Genomic DNA, 17,786 nt, shown 5'->3' with positions numbered 1-17,786 from the left:
AGATTCATCTGCCTCTTTCTGAAATGGAGGCAAAGATCGCCAGTAACCAGTAACTAGTTTACTTAATGACAGGATTTAGCACCTTTCACTACTTTGTTTTTGTTTTACAATCGCACAACTTTCCCATTTTAGTTTATCAAACAGGTAGCTGAAAAATGTTCAGTAGCCTGATTCAACACCAGCTGCTGAGTATCAAAGGGTGCAAACAGTGGTGTTTGGTTGATAAACAAACAGGAGCATTTAGCAGCTGAAACACCATACATAGTTCTCTGAGGTTGGTGGAGCTTCAAACTGAGTAAATATTAGGACTTATAATTGGACAGAAACACAGCCATAAATTCCTAAATTCAACTAGTGATACTTTTAGAAGATGATGTTATGTTTATGTTTTATGTACAGGTAACAAGTTTTTTCTAAATCGTTCAGTTGCAACTATTAAGAAACCCGAGCGTTTGAGCTGGATTTGTGTGAAGTTCTTCTTTACGACAATCAACAATGATTAAAGACGCGATGAGAAAGTGAGTTCTGCTGATTTGAATGTTATTTGGTTTGCTACTACCCTTTCACATAATATAAATTAATGCACCTTTAAGCCATATCCAGAATCAGAATCAGAATCAGAATCAGAATCAGAAACTTTATTGTCATTGTCATGAGAACAACGAAATTAAGAATGGTCCCCGATCATTGCATCATCCCTAGCAATATCAAAATATAAATAAAACAATAAAATTCAATAAATAAAATAGATAGAATACTTAAAATACTAATAAGATATAACAGTAAAACATTCACATACATTCCCACACACATGCTTCAGACCGTGCATAGATTAACACAAGAGTGGCGTGATGGACATCCAGTGCATGCACTTACAGTATGTACAATATTTTTAGAATTAAAAAAATATATACTGAAAATAAGTTAGACTACTTATGTTGATGTGATTTCTTTTAGTGGCAAAATACAAATAGTGTTTGGTGTCAAGGCTCTGGGCTCATCACTTGCAGGAAAAAAGCACTATGCTGCTAAAAAAAAAAATAGATATTTGCAAAATTCTGCCTAAATATGTATTTTACCTGGTTAATGTGTGTGGCGGGACGTGGTCTGCAGTGCCGCTGCAGGGGAGTCGGACGCACCTGAGCGGGCAATCACGCCTCGCTGCCTTAAAGTCTCTGCTGTTGTGTTGATATGTGTCGGACTCGGGCTGTGAGCTGAAAAGCTACAGCCGGCTGTATGCGTACAGCAACCCTGTGTGAAAAGTGGTCAATAAAGAGATGTTCAAAAGCGCGTTCATGGAAACATCGTCGGGTCTGTCGTGGTATGTTTACAATGGGACTTCTGCTCCTGAACCTCTGCGCACAGCGTCTGCAAATCGGGGCTGTACGAAGTGACTTTACGCAGGACTGTAAGCTGTCGTCTGTGAGGCGTGACCGGTGTTTGTTTTTAACATCATTCACGGTGGAGCTGCTGACATAATGTGGATCCGAAGATCCACATTATAACTGCCCTACCTGGGGTTGAAAGTCTCGATAAATGCACGGCGTTTCGGCGGGTACACCGGCTTCCGGGAGTGTGACGCTTATTTTGAGCGATGAAAAATAATAAAATATAATCTTAGTTTTATATTTCAATATCACAATAATCTTCTAATTTAGAACTACAAGTTAAAAAAAGAACTAAACACAAATAAAATACACTTCAGCTAAATACTTCCAATTTATTTTCCCAAACCACCCGCAGGTTGCCGACCCCTGTCCTAGACCATCCAAACTCCTGACACATTATAAGCAGCAGACACTCATGACATCACGCGATCACTGGTTGTTGTCATTTGTTTTCAGGTGGTGCAGATGGGTTCACTTGTGTCTCAGTGGGTGGGTGGTAAGGTCTGTGTTTGGCCAGACAAAGTAATGATGGGTGAACTGTGTGAGCCTGGGCTAATCTGTCCAGACAAACCCCATGGGATGTCCTTAGGTGGACGGATGTCTCTTATTTTCAGTCCATCTGCTACATGACCAGCTGGTTTGATAGGCAAGGCAGCACTGCCATCTCAGCAGCTGCTCTGACTATTTCAACAAAAGGTGCTGACAGAAGTGTGGTTTCAAGCTATAAATATATGTGCTTACCTTCTAATTAGAAGGCTACTCTTAACTGTTAAGTTCCATCTGACCCTGCATCTGAAAATCATATTTGGCTTTTGGCAGGAACATATTTTTGATAACAGTGAGACATTATGCTGCTTTCCACTTGCCCCAATGAATGTCTGTATACAAACTCAGGTTTGGATAATGTTTTTTGCATGTCTATACGCTGTATATCATACATAATCCAGAAATATTACATGAAAAAATATTCTTAAAATTCTTAAATGAGGCAGGGAACATCTATCCATCAGTCCATCATCCATCTTCTTCCTCACATCCAACCTCCTTCAGCTTATCCAAGGAAACACATAGAGATTCCCAGGCCTGCTGAAAGATATAATCTGGCCCACTGTTATGAGCCCTTTAGTCCCTGTACAACTGCTGTGAAGTGTTGTTCTGAATTACTGTCGCCAATCCTTTTAACAGTGTGGACAGAATTTCTAGGCATAGCCATGCAGTGGGAAGACCTCCACCTTTGTGGCCTCAGGATTTCATCTCTACATTTTGCGGATGATGTAATTCAGCGGTCCCCAACATTTTTTGCGCCACGGACCGGCCTTTAAGGTGTCGCGGATAAATACAACAAAATAAAACTAGTACCGGTACCGAAAAAAAGAAGATTTATTCATAACACACGTGAAAAGACCCAGGAAAACCGAGTTAACGATAAAAACGATAACAAAATAACGCTGAAAACCGATAAAAACCCTGAAAACCATACATTTCACACCTGAGCCTCAACTCTCGTGGCCCGGTATCAAATGACTCACGGACCGGTACCGGTCCGAGGCCCGCTGATGTAATTCAGTTGGTGGCCTCCAGCTCTCACTGGACCAGTTCACTGCCGATTGTGGCTGGAATGAGAATATCACCACCACATCTGAGGCCATGATACTCAGCCAGGAAAGGGTGGAGTACCCAACTGAAGTGAAGAAGAAGTTTAAGAGTCTCGGGGTCTTGTTTATGAGTGAGGAGAAGGGAGCGAGACACTGACAGGATTGGGGCCACGGCTGCAGTGGTTCAGATGCTGTACTGGTCCATCGTGGTGAAGAAAGCTGAGTGTAAGAGTGTGAGTGTATGGAAATCTATGGGGAAATAACCTTTGGACTTCAATGATTTACAGACTTAAAAGCTATAAACAGCGTGTTCTTTCATTAATTATTGGCAAGATACACGCCTAAGAGCATTTTGTGTCCCAGAGTGTCTCAGTCAGAGCCAAAATGCTCAACTTGAAACTTCACAACAGGACTTGACTAATCAAAGGTTGATGTTACTGATGTCCTTCTTTGAATACCTTCCACATGTGCTTAAATACAGTGGGTGCAAATGTGGGCCAGGCTAGCCACAGGGCTTGTAATACACTGACAGAAACCCAGAATTGTCACATTTAAGAAAATCGCACCATTATTTTGATGTTTTTGTAACATTTTCGCTTAATGAAAAAAAGAAAGATTATTTTTGTTGTTTCCTTATTTACAAAGCATCGCAACAGCTGGTGGTTCCACATGTTTTAATTGGCTGATTTTTACACAGCATTCTCTTTGTGTCTCCGCCTAGAATCAAACATGGGGTCGTTCACTTGTAAAGTGAATGTGTAATTTATTATGCTAGCAGCCACTGTTTCTGCTTCATAACTTATTTAAGCCATGAATTAATTATTCAGTTATTTCAGTAAATCAACTATTTTGTTTGTCAGTAGTAGAGTAAGAGCACGGCCATGGAAATACTGTCATGTAGCCTACACAGCAGTTTAAGTAGGTGCCCAATGAAGACAGAGATTTTTGAAAAAAACAAACAAACAAAACAATAAACAGATTTAACAGATTTTAGAAGACATTTGTGCATTTGACAGTAAAATCTCACAGATTTAACAATGACAATGTTTTGGGGAAAAAAAATGAGAAGCCATTTTTACTTTTAAGCATCCTACAAGTTAATGCTGTTTTCTAATGTCAATACTTAAAAAATTATGCACAGTAAGTTTTTGCTATAAAAGTTCTTTATCAAAAGATGTTGGACTGGGATGAAGCTGAATGCAGGCGAGTGAATTCAAATAGAATTTCAGAGTGAAGCTCGACTATTTTTCTGTGTTCTCGGGAACTATTTCTTTTCTTTTTTTTCTATACGAATGTACAAGCGTGCAGAATGGGATTAGCACAGTTTCAGACCAATTATGGTTTGAGGTGAATATGGTGGATATTACATGCATGCAGGAAATGGCTAAATCTTATCAAACTGCTATATTTGACTCTGTGGAGCCAATTCTCTGATGTAGCTGGTTTTAATTACGAGAAATAAGCTTCATGTTTCAGCACAAATCCAGACAGTGAAATGTAATTAGCTGTGTGTGTGTGTGTGTGTGTGTGTGTGTGTGTGTGTGTGCGTGCGTGCGTGTGTGTGTGTGTGTGTGTGTGTGTGTGTGTGTGACGCACTCATTTTTAATGCCTACATGCTTTTGTGCATAGAAAAGTATGAACGTTATTAAAATTCTTTTGTTTTTACTGCTGATTTTTGTAAATGTAAATGTGAGACGGTTTTGGGGACTGACGTGGAGGCGATGGTGAGGCTGACGAGCTCTTGGCTCTCTACAGTGCCAGGCAGCAACAGCAGTTTGTCTCATGGTGTGTACATCCCCCAACTAAGCTTCGCACAGAGCAGCCAGGCTTGCTGTTACATGCTCACCGGAGGGAGGTGGTGGTAGAGGGGGGCATTGAAGTCTCTGTTGGGAGCTTGCGGTGTGGCAGAGATGGCCATTGATCAGTGGCTGCCAAATCGGGATCCTCTTGATGTGGACAATCTTTGCTTGCAATCAGCTGAATGGAAGCAACAAATTGAGCTTTTTTTTCTCCCTCTTTTGAGCATCGATAGTAATTTGTTGCTGTGAAGTTTAGAAATATGAAATGCATTCATTCAGTTGTGGGGATTTAATTGGTTCCTGGTTTCAAATGCATTCTATGCTCGTTTCCTTCAGTTGATGGCATTAAAATTATGACATTTTTTTTCCTCTGACTAAATGGATGGCAATTGAGACGGTTTTAAAGAGGAGCCATTACTGGGATTTTATTTTGGTATTCCCTCACTGAATGACTAAAATGGCCAGTTAAGGATTGCAACTGATTTAATTTACAGAGCCATCATGCCATCCTCAATGGGAATCAGCTCTGCGTGAGAGAACATCTCTGATCCTCACTCCCAAACACAGAGAACTACAAGCTCGTGGCCCTCACTTTTATCTGTTTATTTGATTTTATTAACTCCAGTCAGAGGCACTTTAATTAGAAAACCTCTGGTTTAAAAGTGGCAAATCATAGATGTGGCACAAATCCAAAAATGGACTCTCCAAAAGAGGGAGAAGCCAAGCAGAGAAGACGATTCTTCAGAACTTGGTTGAACTCTGTCTTGCCAAAACAACCATAGCCTCCCCAGAGAAAGTAGGATGACAGCATGCGGTGCTCAAAAACTCGGACATATTAGCTAGTATTAATGGAGACTTCTTAGATATGCACGTTACCCATGGCATATCCTCTAAATACCCCCAAACCATCACAGATGCTGGCTTCTAAAGCCAGATGCCTCAGGCCACTTTAATGAGCTCACAGAAGGTGGGAGTTTTTCTGGATTTGGTTCAGAAATATTTTTATCTTGGAAAGGTTTTAACATGTGTAGATCCACTGATCACTGACGAGGTGTTGCAACAAACATCAGAGGCATCAACCAGACATCCACAGTTTACAAAGTTTAATTTTCTCTATGGTTTTGTGTCACGTGTACAGAGATTTCTTTCAAATCTAGGTCTGTCGTTGATGGTATTTTGAAAAAAGTTCCAAAAATGTATTTTAAAGCATCTTTCTCTACGTGTCTATGCAGTTTATCACACAGTGGTCAGTCCTTTTACCTGTTTGTTTCTGAAAGGCACAGACTGATGAAACCTTTTGGAAATATTTGCATCAAAATGACACAAAAGAGTGAAATTGCTTTCAAATCTTTTCCTTAAAATACTTTATGGATTTTCTTGTACTACCTTCTCAAATAGTGTTTTTGTTAGTTTTTACTATAATAGCAGTCAGGGAAAAATATACTATTGGCAAAGAAAATCTCATCATCTTCTGGCACACTGCCCGGAGTCCTGTATATATTCACAACCCTACCAAAGGACTCTCATTCAGCTTTTAAAAACTGTGCCGTATAGCTGAGTAGGTTATTCAAGACCTGATCAAAAAGGGAAAAAAATCCAGTAATAAAATGCACTACTGTTTTGTACCTCTTTAGTCAGCTGGAGAAATCTTTAAGGCACCGTCGAGGGCTGCTGCAGTCTACTAAATGTTTCTGTCAGACAGCTTAACGTTTTCACTGTTCTCTTTGGGCTTCTGTCTGCTCCATACAGCGTGCACACATGTAGAGTACTGCTGAACACTGCTGAACTGTTTTTATTCCATCAGTCATGTGTGTGCTGACATATGCATACCTGCATGTCTGCTGTCTGCAGATCCAGGTGTGTCCTCTGAAGACCTGCTGCAGACCTGCTGCACTGCTGGCCAGAGATGGGCCTCTGAAAATGGTCACTGCAAGAACATGCCTCTGCTCACTAATGACAACGTCTCTGTTTGCAGGTAAGTAACATGAGAGCATGAATTTTAGTTATACAAGTGTTCTTTGTGGTAGCTGCTGCACACTAACTGTACACATGAACTACTTACTCATCGTGCTGCACATCATGCAAAGTATGAGTTACAGTCAGGATAATTGAACTCTCACTGCTGCCATTTCCTACACTGCCCCATAGAAAATACATTTTAGTGCAAAAATGACCTTTATTACCTTTATAATTTAGACGTTTTGAATATACTGCAGTTGAATGTTGATAACATTGTAACCACTGCACGCTGTCTTATATAAACTATATCAGAATACCATCATAGCTGATTTAACTGATTTATCACAGACAAATAACGAAATGATAAAAATAGTGAGCTACTGTGACCGCTGTCATCAGTTTGAAGTGTTGAGATGAGCTTTTCCACATTCTCTATCTATAAACACATCTGACAAGAAAGAGACATATCTACCTATGAAACCACACGTTCATTTGTCAATCAAATGGACTTTCTTGAGCCCAAAAAAGTGAGTGAACCCGTTAACTTGTCAGGAACGAGTTTCCCATTAAACAACCACAGATACGTGGAAGCTACGTCTTTCACTTATACTGTCAGGAAGGGCTGGGGATAGGATTAACCTGTTAACATCAGAGCCACAGGATTGACCATCACTAAATTCATCGTGGATGATGTTTCTTTCACAGCAAAGAACAGAAATAAAAACGTATAAGGAGTTGCTGCTTGGGTTATATGGAGCACACTGTTTTTCTTCTGTGTAACATCAGACGGTCATAAAAGATGTCTGAAAAGTAAAGCCGCTTTTTGCAACTCCTTTTTTACAAAAAGCCATCTGGATGTATAGAAGTCTATGAGGACAGCACCTGTGACCTCAGAAACACTTTTACTAACTTGTTTATGTCTCCATTATTTATATAGTTGACATTAATATGCATAACGAAGAATTTACTTTTAACGTATGGAGTAATATGAAGCACAAGAAAGTGCTAAAATACTCGCTGTGTGTGTGTGTGTGTGTTCCAGTGTTGCACAGAAGCAGTGCTGTCTCAGCTCTGTGAAGGAAAGACAGTGTGAACTAGGCGTGACCTCAGCCAGAGGTGGAGACACCTGTGACGTGGATGAGCGGGACTCGTGTCTAGATGACTCCTATCAGGTACACACAGTAGAAGATTCACAGGGAAGAGGAAGGCAGTTGAGTCATGACAGATGGTGAACAGATCCACCAAGTTCTCCATGAAGCAAGCACTTTTGCTGACCAGAGGCTCACTCTTGTTTTGCTTTGTTAACAGAAACGGGGAGAAAATTCTGTTTTTTTTCTGTCACAATAACATAGTGAAAGTTGCATTTGCCAGTTGAATTCTGAACTTAAACCACATTAGAATTTTGACTTATTTGAAGAAAACAGCTGCGAAAGCTTTTAAATTAAAATCTTTAATGTCGAAGTCTTAATTTGAAATGCAACATTTTCTACTTTCTAAGTAGTTGAGTTTTACCTTGTGGCTAATCCACCTGAGTTAAATGTTCCGGTATCAGGTCTTCTGCTTGCTGGGTTTTAGAGGATGGTTGCAAAAACCAGGTTAATGTGTGGTTTTCTTTACAAAACATGACGCAGCTGAAGTCCTTTGCAGTGCGATAAAGCAGCTTGCTCATCTGTTTCTCTTTCATGCTGATGTTTACTAACCAGCAAAAAGCAGAGGGCCATAAAGTGAGGTGATGATTAGAGATGTGAACGACACCCCGGTGATACTCTCCTAACAGGCTATGCTATTGTTGTGCGGACTGGCAGGTGTGCTGCAGCTGCTGTGTGCTTGGCTTACGTGTTCGCAGTGAAGGGCGAGGTTGTGATGCCCACCAGCACCTAGGCTATCCATGCGGCCACATCTTCCTCACTTGCTGCGAGGAAGGGGATGCTCTGAGCCTGTTGAGGAGAAAGCAGAAGCCAAGACCAACTGCCCTTCCCAGGAAAGGTATCTGTAAACCACTGCACAGTCAATTTCCACCTGGCAAAACACGTATGTTATGCACTTTGCACGTGCTAGGACTTATATTATGTATAATAAAAAACAAGCAAAGGAAGTGGCAGGTGAAACAATGTAGTAATTATGACTGAAAGTTTCAGAACCTTTGTGAACTGTTCTTTCCTGTCTCAATAAAAATATTCATGTAGTGAGGTTAGTGAGGTTAGCTATGTGCCCTTTGATCCATTCCAGTGCATGGCCTACCACATGCTCATTAAATTCAGCAGATGCTATGTTAATTATCACAGCATGTCACATTTTTTTATAAAATAGGCTGCAAGAAGCAGCGAAAGCAAACACCCGACAGTCTTTTCAGTATGTCCAACAATTAGGTTTGAAATAACATGCCACATTGTTATTCCCACATGAATCGGGGGAGATTCTATCAGTCTAATTCATCTTTTTTTACATTTTATTCCTTTTCACGTTTGCTTTTATTTTGGGATGGTCAGTAAAGAGAAATTTGGGGAATGTCTTTGTTTCCCAGTCACAGTTCTGTGATCCAAAATACGAAGAAACAGAGATTGAGTGTAAAACTCTTTAAGAGTATTTAAAGTTACTTAAGTATGAAAAAATAAACAAATACATTCACAAACAGGAGATATTTTACATCCCGCATATTGCTCCTGTCTGTTTAAACTTTTTGTCTGTGTAGGAACTTTTTAGAACTGAACAGAGACAAGTCATTGCAGGTCAAAGAAACCAGAGACAGAAAAGGTTCATATTTGCCATCCTTTTCTCAGAAACACAGTGAGCAAGTCAGGAATGTTGCCATCAGTTCGGACATTCAGTTCAACTAAGTTCAATTCGCCTGACAATATTACAGAGAAAACAATCAAACAACCTGCTTTTGGGCAACATTTGGTGACATTGGGACGGAAAACACACTTTTAACAGGAAGAAACCTCCAGCAGAACCACACTCAGGGAGGGGAAGCCATCCCCCATGACTGGTTGGGGGTTAGAGGACTTTATGCTTTATCAAAAGGGAAATCTTGGATTCTCCTGAATCCAAACTGGGAGCTGAAAGCTTTGATATGATGCTATGAGATCTATGGTGATCTTATTAATATGGCATCACATTAATAAGATTGCTGGAAGTGCTTTCTACCAGAATCAAGAATTTAAAAAACTCTCATCTCAAAGTGACTTGAAGAAATTTGTTCATGCAGGCAGATCATACAGGTTACAATACTGTAAAGCTCAGTGTACCAGGACTATCCATGAAGCATGAGTACATGGCTGAAGGAAATTCACTGGTGTGCGCCGGCAGTATATCGCTGACTTGCTCAGTGTCTATAACTCAAATGGACCTTTCAGGTCATCATGTGCAAATAATTTAACTGCTCCCAGAATTGGATCTAAGTGTGCTGAGGGTGCTCTTATTACTGTGGTCCTGTTCTTTGGCTCAAGCTACCCACTGACCTTAGATCAGTCACATCTATGTGTGCATTCAAAAACAGACTCACAGTCTTTTTAATGTCATAGGCTTACATTTAATAGCTTTTGTCTGTTTGCATGTTTGTTATGGGTTAGGTTTCTGTGTTTTTATCTTTCATGTTAAGCACGTTGAGTTTATGACACATACACACTCCTCACCAACTTCTCACGTATTTGTGGCTACTGGCAAAACTGCACTACAACAGCAAGCAGTCCAGATCTGAGCCATCAGTATTTTATTCTCATACAGGCCTATGTCAGAGGCTCAGGGTTGATCGGTCAGGAGTCACGTTACCGTGCAGAGTAATGGGGAGCTGTGATGAATCAGGAACAGATGGCAGCTCGGGCTGTTGTCTCTCTACTTGGGCCAGCAAAGTTTTCCTCTGTCTTTGATCCAGCGGGTTGTCAAGAAGCTCAGGTTTAATGCACAAGCATTTCAGCAAACCTTTGCTTTTCATTCCATCTGCAAAAACATGACTGCTTGTTAACATTTCACTGAATATGACCTACATACCTTGTTTGCAGCTGTAGGCGCTATTAGAAGGGATTTGCATGTTTTTCATCAATGACATCAGATTCGTGATGGGTGACATAAAACTTTTTACAAAAGCAGAAGAATCATTCCATAATCATTAGTTTGCGGTTTGGAAGACCCTTTTCCGGCTTCTTAGTTTTATATATTGGGAACAGACACACGGCATGGAAATGCAGTTCATTATTTTCATGGTTGTCCTTTAATGGGAATAGTTGTTTTTTAGTACGATGGTGAGGTAAGGTTGGTCTTCTCAACGCTTTAGGCTGTTATTTCATTCACAACATAAGAGGAATTCCACATAATCCTGCCCTTTAATAGGCTCTGCTTGAACAATCCACTGCAGCTCATTTCCTTTAGCTTCCAAAAAAAGTCTGAATGATGTCATTCTGAAGTGGGAATCAATTAACCTGCTGAAAGCTTTGCAAGGTTTTAAGGTTGCAAAAACTAGTGATGTCCATTGAGTCTATCTAATAATTCTCGCAAACACCCTCACAGCAAAGATGCTTTTACTGTGTGAGTGTATTTAGAATTTTAAAAATTGCATGAGAAGCAACTGTAATTATTTCCAGGGGGGATATTTTGAGTCTTATGACTCACTGCCTTTTAATTAAAGCAGGAAACATTTAATCCTCTGAATTTAAACCCCAGGTAATGACTGTGAGAGATATTTTTTAAAACCCACATCTGGACATATTATTGATAAATTATATTTTTGCAAAGTATCTCTCCATGTCTTCTGGCTCAGGGGGTTGGGAATCGCATCTGTAACCGGAAGGTCGCCGGTTCGATCCCTGGGCTCTCTGTCCTGGTCGTTGTGTCCTTGGGTAAGACACTTTACCCTACTTGCCTACTGGTGTTGGCCAGAGGGGCCGATGGCGCGATATGGCAGCCTCGCTTCTGTCAGTCTGCCCCAGGGCAGCTGTGGCTACAACTGTAGCTTGCCTCCACCAGTGTGTGAATGTGAGAGTGAATGAATAGTGGCATTGTAAAGCGCTTTGGGTGCCTTGAAAAGCGCTATATAAATCCAATCCATTATTATTATTATTCTGTTCTACAAAGGGAAAATGCATCAGTAATATCCTAAATCCCGAGCTCAACATTTATGGACATTTTTTTTCCAGTCAGCCTTTATTTAGTCCAAAAATACTTTGCTTTACAAATTTAGCCCAAAGCGGCACGTACAGCAGCCGTTTTAAAGCCTTAAAATCTGATCGAGGATGCACCTGCCAAGTCATGTGACCATAAAGATTTAGCAAGATTGAACGCAGTCTTGCTTGAATATTGGATAATGGATAGTGTTGGATAATGCAGCATACAAGTTTAGCAATATACATTTATCACATCTGCATATCTACTGTTTGAGATAAAACACTTTGTTTTCAAGGTGATCTCAATCAAGTTGGGTCATTATTAAGTGTACGAGGCACAGCGCACTTTTCAGAGAGACAGTTCAGTAATCAGAGGTGTCACAAGCACAGACATTCATTAGTTAAACAGAACTACACAGACCTGTGTAAAAGTTGATGAACTGCTAACTTTTAGTTAGCAGACACACAAACAGTTTGTGTGTCTGCTGATGTTTGTTGGTCAGATAGAAAGGCTCCATGTGATCGTTGATTCGTTGATCGCAACCCTTTCCTGATGCAGGTTCTGCGAGAGGTTTTTTCCTGCTGTCCTGAGTTTTTGCTTGTGACTGTCACCCAGTTCTTGCTCAAACAGGGCTGTCTGATTGTTGGGGTTTTCTCTGAATTATTGTAGGGTCTTTAAATGAACTCAATTCTCAACTCTAATATCAATGCTTTCTAGTCGTCAGTGCTGGGGAGTAACGGAATACATGTACCAGCAGTATGTATTGAAAATACAAAATATGAGTAACTGTATTCTGTTACAGTTACAGTTTAAAAAGGTGGTATTCAGAATACAGTTACTTTGTTGAAGTAAATGGATTACACGGCGGTACTTCCCTGTTTCATATGTTAGGCTGCCCCCTCTCTATATTTGGTAATTCCACGCAGGTGGAAACCCAAACAAAACAATGTCTGTGTCTCACGGACCACGTCACTACCACTTGTGGCCCGGAGGTGGCGAGGTGGAGAAATATTTTTAAAAATTATTATTTAAAAAATGATTTAATATGAAGGCAATAGGCAGAGTGTTACAGGCATAGCCCTAAAGAATGTAGCCTTATGGGCAGTGTAGTCCGTGCTGCAGGGAGAATGGACTGCCATACCCGTTACGTTAGAGCAGCCTTTCAACGCCTCTCTCTGTCTCTCACTAGCAAAGTTGACCCAGACAACAAAGTGAAGCTAGTTTTTAGCTACGAGCCCGACACAAACCCGACGTATTAGCCAGAGGTCCCTTTACTACGGTTCGGAGCCGTGGACCTGTTTTATATAGTCTTCTATACGAGATCGCTGCAAAAAGTGCAGCCTTACCTAATGTCCACCGACTGTTACTCATTTATATTAAGATTTAAAAATCTAGTTGGTGTTGGTTGTCAAGAGCATGATCATTTATTAAGTAATCCAAAGTATTCAGAATACGTTACTCTCATTTAGTAAAGAACATTAAGCGTTCTATAAATGCAATGAGGGTTTCACAGTTGACTTTTTACATTTGTTTTCATGTAAAACTAAAACAGGAAATGTATAACTGCACTGTATAAACACACATACACACTTTGAATTTGATTGTAGGGGACGAGCAGATGTTGTTTTGTGTCTTCAAGTCAGTTTCATTAGATAAGTGTTTGGAATAAATACAGAAAATCTGGTTCCTAATCTTACACACCCCCCCCCCCCCCCCCCCTCCTCTCCACGGACTCCCAGTATCAGACAATAAGTTCCCCAAGGAAGCCTTCTCCATCAGTTCCACAGATGAAGCTGCCAACACTGTGGAGGAGCAGGAGGATGTTGACGAGTGTGAGCTCTACCCTGGCCAGCTGTGCCAGCACACATGCACCAACATCTGGGGCTCCTATCGCTGTAGCTGCCACCAGGGCTACATCCTGCAGCTGGATGGACATTCGTGTACACCAGGTACAGTAGCCCGTCCTTAAAATCATAATTTTAATTTCATATTTGGAGAAATCCAAGGCTTGACAAGATTGTTGTGCTGTGTTTGAAATGCTGAACAATGTGTCATATGTAGTTATATATATCTGTCATGCACAATACACAAAAACATGACATGCACTAATTGCATAGAGGCTAAAGGAACAGGGTTTCCATGTGTTTGGTAGTATAGGTACATTTAAACATCTCAGGAAGAGCTGAAAGTGACAAATGGACATAAGATTATTTCAAAAGGAGTTTCACTACTCCCATTACTCTAGGCATATGCTTTATGTTGGGGTGCTAGCAGGGTGATTGAATATGAGCTGAGAGAGAGCTCAGTGGAGCACTCAGAGAGCGCAACTCCTCTCGAAGGGCAAGGGCTCTACTAAAACTTTGATGTTTTATGAGGGTGGTTAATGACATCAGCCTGTTATGGCGTCATTATGACATCTTAGGTCATCATATTGAAAAAAAAATGATTGTACAGCTCTCTCTTGTCATGGTTTCTTTAAATATTTTTTCAAGGCTAATTTTGACCTTGGGCACTAACAGTGAAGGTCATGGTCAAATGCTTAGTCAATACAGGTACTTATTTCCCCCAAGATCAAGTATTTTGTTGCAAAGTTTGAAGAATATTCATGAAAAGCTGTGGGTAATATAAAGTTTTTACTGATTTTCATATTTGGTGTGACTTTGACCCGATTTTCATCAAAATGAAATCAGCTCGAGCTATTATTGGCATCTACCATCGCACAAGATTTTAAAATGATATCTTGAAAACTTTGGATGCTACACTGCTAACAAACAGACAAATGAATGCTTTGTGTATTTATTTTAGAAAAATGACACCGTGAGAGTGGTGTATAACAATCAGCCATGACATAAAAACCACATGCCCACTGTGTCCATGACCTGTCAGGACATGGACGCAGTGTCTCCGAGGTTCTTCAAGGACAGGTTAGGCTGTTTGGGACCACGTGAGTTTGAGAACTGGATAAGCACTGTTTTTTTGAGCTGTTCAAGTATTATTGCACAGCCATGAGCTGGTGTGGGGCTCTTGGGCTGCAACAGTGCTTAGGTGGGTGGTAGATGTAAAGTAACATTTACATGCATGTCAGGAACCAAGGTTCCAAGCACTGGACATAATGAGTTGTGTTAATTACTTCATTTGTCACATTATTTGAAATTCTGTGCCTGTCATATTTAGTTTGACCCTGTGCTACTTCGGTTTAAAAAAACTCCACGTGTTCAGAATTCACTGACACGAGATGAGGCAGCTGCATAACAAAAAAGTATTTTACTTCCACTAAAAGCTTAAATGCAGAAATCTCAGTAAGCTAATCTATGGTTGTGCTGTGGTTAAACCAGCAGCAGATTTGATCGCCATCATATTTATGGCCCTTGGGAAAAAGATATTTAAAGAGGAGTATAACAAATCCACCCATTACGACCTCAAATAAAAATGTTCATTTATTCATAGAACTCTCTCTGCTCCATAAAAGAGTATAATGACAAAAACACTCAGCATGGGTCAAATGATGTCTTGGAATATTGCTCGTTTTCAAATTTGCTGCATATATTAGAAACATTAAATGGTAGGAACGCAGTAGCCTCGGTTAGCTGGACCGCTACATGTTTCTCACAGTCTGTGCTGTTGTTGTTCTGCAGTGAGCTTCAAGGAGGACAATGGCCTCAGAGAAGTTGACGGTCCAGCTTTTTCCCCCACCACCACTACTACTAAAACTACTACAACCACCACCAGCTCCTTTAGCCTCAATCCATGTGCAGGTAATCTAAACACTGGACCACAAAGCAAATGACATCACTGGGACAACCTGTCTCGGAAAGCAGCTCTGATGTGCAGTGAGGTGGCTGTAAGTCAGGTGGTAGAGCAGGTCATCTACTAATCAGAAGGCTGGTGGTTCGATCCTGGGCTGCTGATACTAACTTCAAGTTGCTCTCTGATGCATTCATTGCAGTATTGAATGTATGTGAATGTTAGATAAAAAGCACTGCATAGAAAATGTGCTTGGGTGAAGAAAAGTGCTAAATAAGAATCGCTCCATTGGTAGAAACATCAACTGATCCCCAGAGAGCAGACACGATTGACCATAATCTGGAACATACATCTTGGTAACAGTGCTGTCAGGAGTTTTGTGGCGTGCAACAGTCTTTGATTAGTCTTTTGAGGAGAAGTCTAACCCTTGGGCTCAAACGTACTCGCTGTGAGTTTGGTTCAAGGGTTAGAGCAACTGTCACCTGAACTGTAGCCCATATGAGGTAGACCCTGAATCAGCTTCATCAGTCAGGTTAAAGGTTAAATGTGTGTCATATTTTTTGCTATTTGGATCCTTTTTGCCACATTTCCAATAAGATATCATAAACTGCATTATAGTTGTTGTAGTTGTGTCTAACTTCTCTAAATATTTTTCAGAAATTCTACTTTATTCTTAACTGAGACCCACAGGACAGCTATCACACATGTAGCATAATTAACTTGAGTAAGGCAGTAGTCCAGGCAGGTCACACCCGTCTGTCATGTGCTAATAAAAAAAAGCTTCATAGTAGCTTTTTTTCGTCTAATTCTGCAGCCGAGGGATAAAGAGTGGAAATGTGGTTGTAGGTGAGCATACGGTGTGGCTCCTCACACTGTGCACGATGAAAGGACACTTTTTTGTAGGTGATGTCCATATGTTTTCCTGATGCTTCAAACTTTTCTTGATTTCTTGTGTTAAAAGTTATTTTGTATAATATTAGATTTTCTGCATTCTGTGTAGCAGTAAAGATAGATTAAAATTATTGGGTTAGTAATCTGTCGCCTGTGTAACCTGGAGAGATGAATGCAAGCTGTTTTTATTGCATCCATACACACGACTTCCATTATTTCTGTCACGGTAATTTCAGTTGTAAGACAACATATTTTTTATTAGTGGGCATTTTTTGTGTGTTATTTGTGTTTCACAGTCAGATTAAGCTCTTATTAAACCCCCAAACAATGTAACCTCCTTTTTGGGTGTACCTAATCATTCAGCTAACTGGATAAACTGCTCCAGACATAATGAAGGAGGCCAGCAAAGATATTAAAGGCAAATGCAAAAGTTGCAATGCAATTGTCCCTTAAAATGTTGCCATATCTGGAAAAGATTTATGACAGGAGCTCAAAAACACAGCTCAAACAACTCGAGATGTAGGTCTATAAAGCAATAATGAAGTCTAATATAATATATTGGACCAATAAATGTTATAAATATACCAAAGTCAAAGAGAGAACATTTGCAGTCAACACAGCTGGTCTCTTATATTATTCATAGATTCAATATCACCAATGTCAATATCACCAATGTCAGAATATGACACATGATTTTTGGCTCTGCTATGCTTCTCCACTGATCCCTTACTTGGCTCACATTTTCTGTTAGTCTTTGGATGCTGTGTGCTCTAAGCCATCATAAATGATGACCCAAGCAATCAGAATATATATTTTTTTCAACACCATTAAGTCCAAAGAACACACCAGACAGGTCAGGGATAAAGTTATTGAGAAATTTAAAGCAGGCTTAGGCTACAAAAAGATTTCCCAAGCCTTGAACATCCCACGGAGCACTGTTCAAGCAATCATTCAGAAATGGAAGGAGTATGGCACAACTGTAAACCTACCAAGACAAGGCCGTCCACCTGAACTCACAGGCCGAACAAGGAGAGCGCTGATCAGAAATGCAGCCAAGAGGCCCATGGTGACTCTGGACGAGCTGCAGAGATCTACAGCTCAGGTGGGGGAATCTGTCCACAGAACAACTATTAGTCGTGCACTGCACAACATTGGCCTTTATGGAAGAGTGGCAAGAAGAAAGCCATTGTTAACAGAAAACCATAAGAAGTCCCGTTTGCAGTTTGCCACAAGCCATGTGGGGGACACAGCAAACATGTGGGGGACACAGCAAACATGTGGAAGAAGGTGCTCTGGTCAGATGAGACCAA

At 40.5% G+C, this 17,786-nt stretch overlaps 1 protein-coding gene across 3 annotated transcripts in view; it reads left to right on the top strand.

Annotated features, from left to right (window-relative positions):
* fbln2 (fibulin 2) overlaps positions 1-17,786 on the top strand; it is a 73,789-nt gene that overhangs the window by 34,522 nt on the left and 21,481 nt on the right. For all 3 annotated transcript variants that reach the window (XM_085272890.1, XM_085272888.1, XM_085272889.1), the window contains exons 3-7: positions 6,634-6,757; positions 7,784-7,913; positions 8,547-8,727; positions 13,581-13,790; positions 15,477-15,596. In XM_085272890.1, the coding sequence (XP_085129016.1) occupies positions 6,634-6,757; positions 7,784-7,913; positions 8,547-8,727; positions 13,581-13,790; positions 15,477-15,596 (765 nt within the window). The remainder of the gene's footprint in view (positions 1-6,633; positions 6,758-7,783; positions 7,914-8,546; positions 8,728-13,580; positions 13,791-15,476; positions 15,597-17,786) is intronic.

This window comes from Mchenga conophoros, linkage group LG5 (assembly GCF_057382185.1).
Source record: "Mchenga conophoros isolate Kocher_MC1m ecotype Shallow Benthic linkage group LG5, M_conophoros_male_GT1.1, whole genome shotgun sequence".
NCBI lineage: Eukaryota > Metazoa > Chordata > Actinopteri > Cichliformes > Cichlidae > Mchenga > Mchenga conophoros.
Note: the sequence above shows the minus strand (reverse complement) of the source record. Positions and strands in the feature narration are given on the sequence as shown.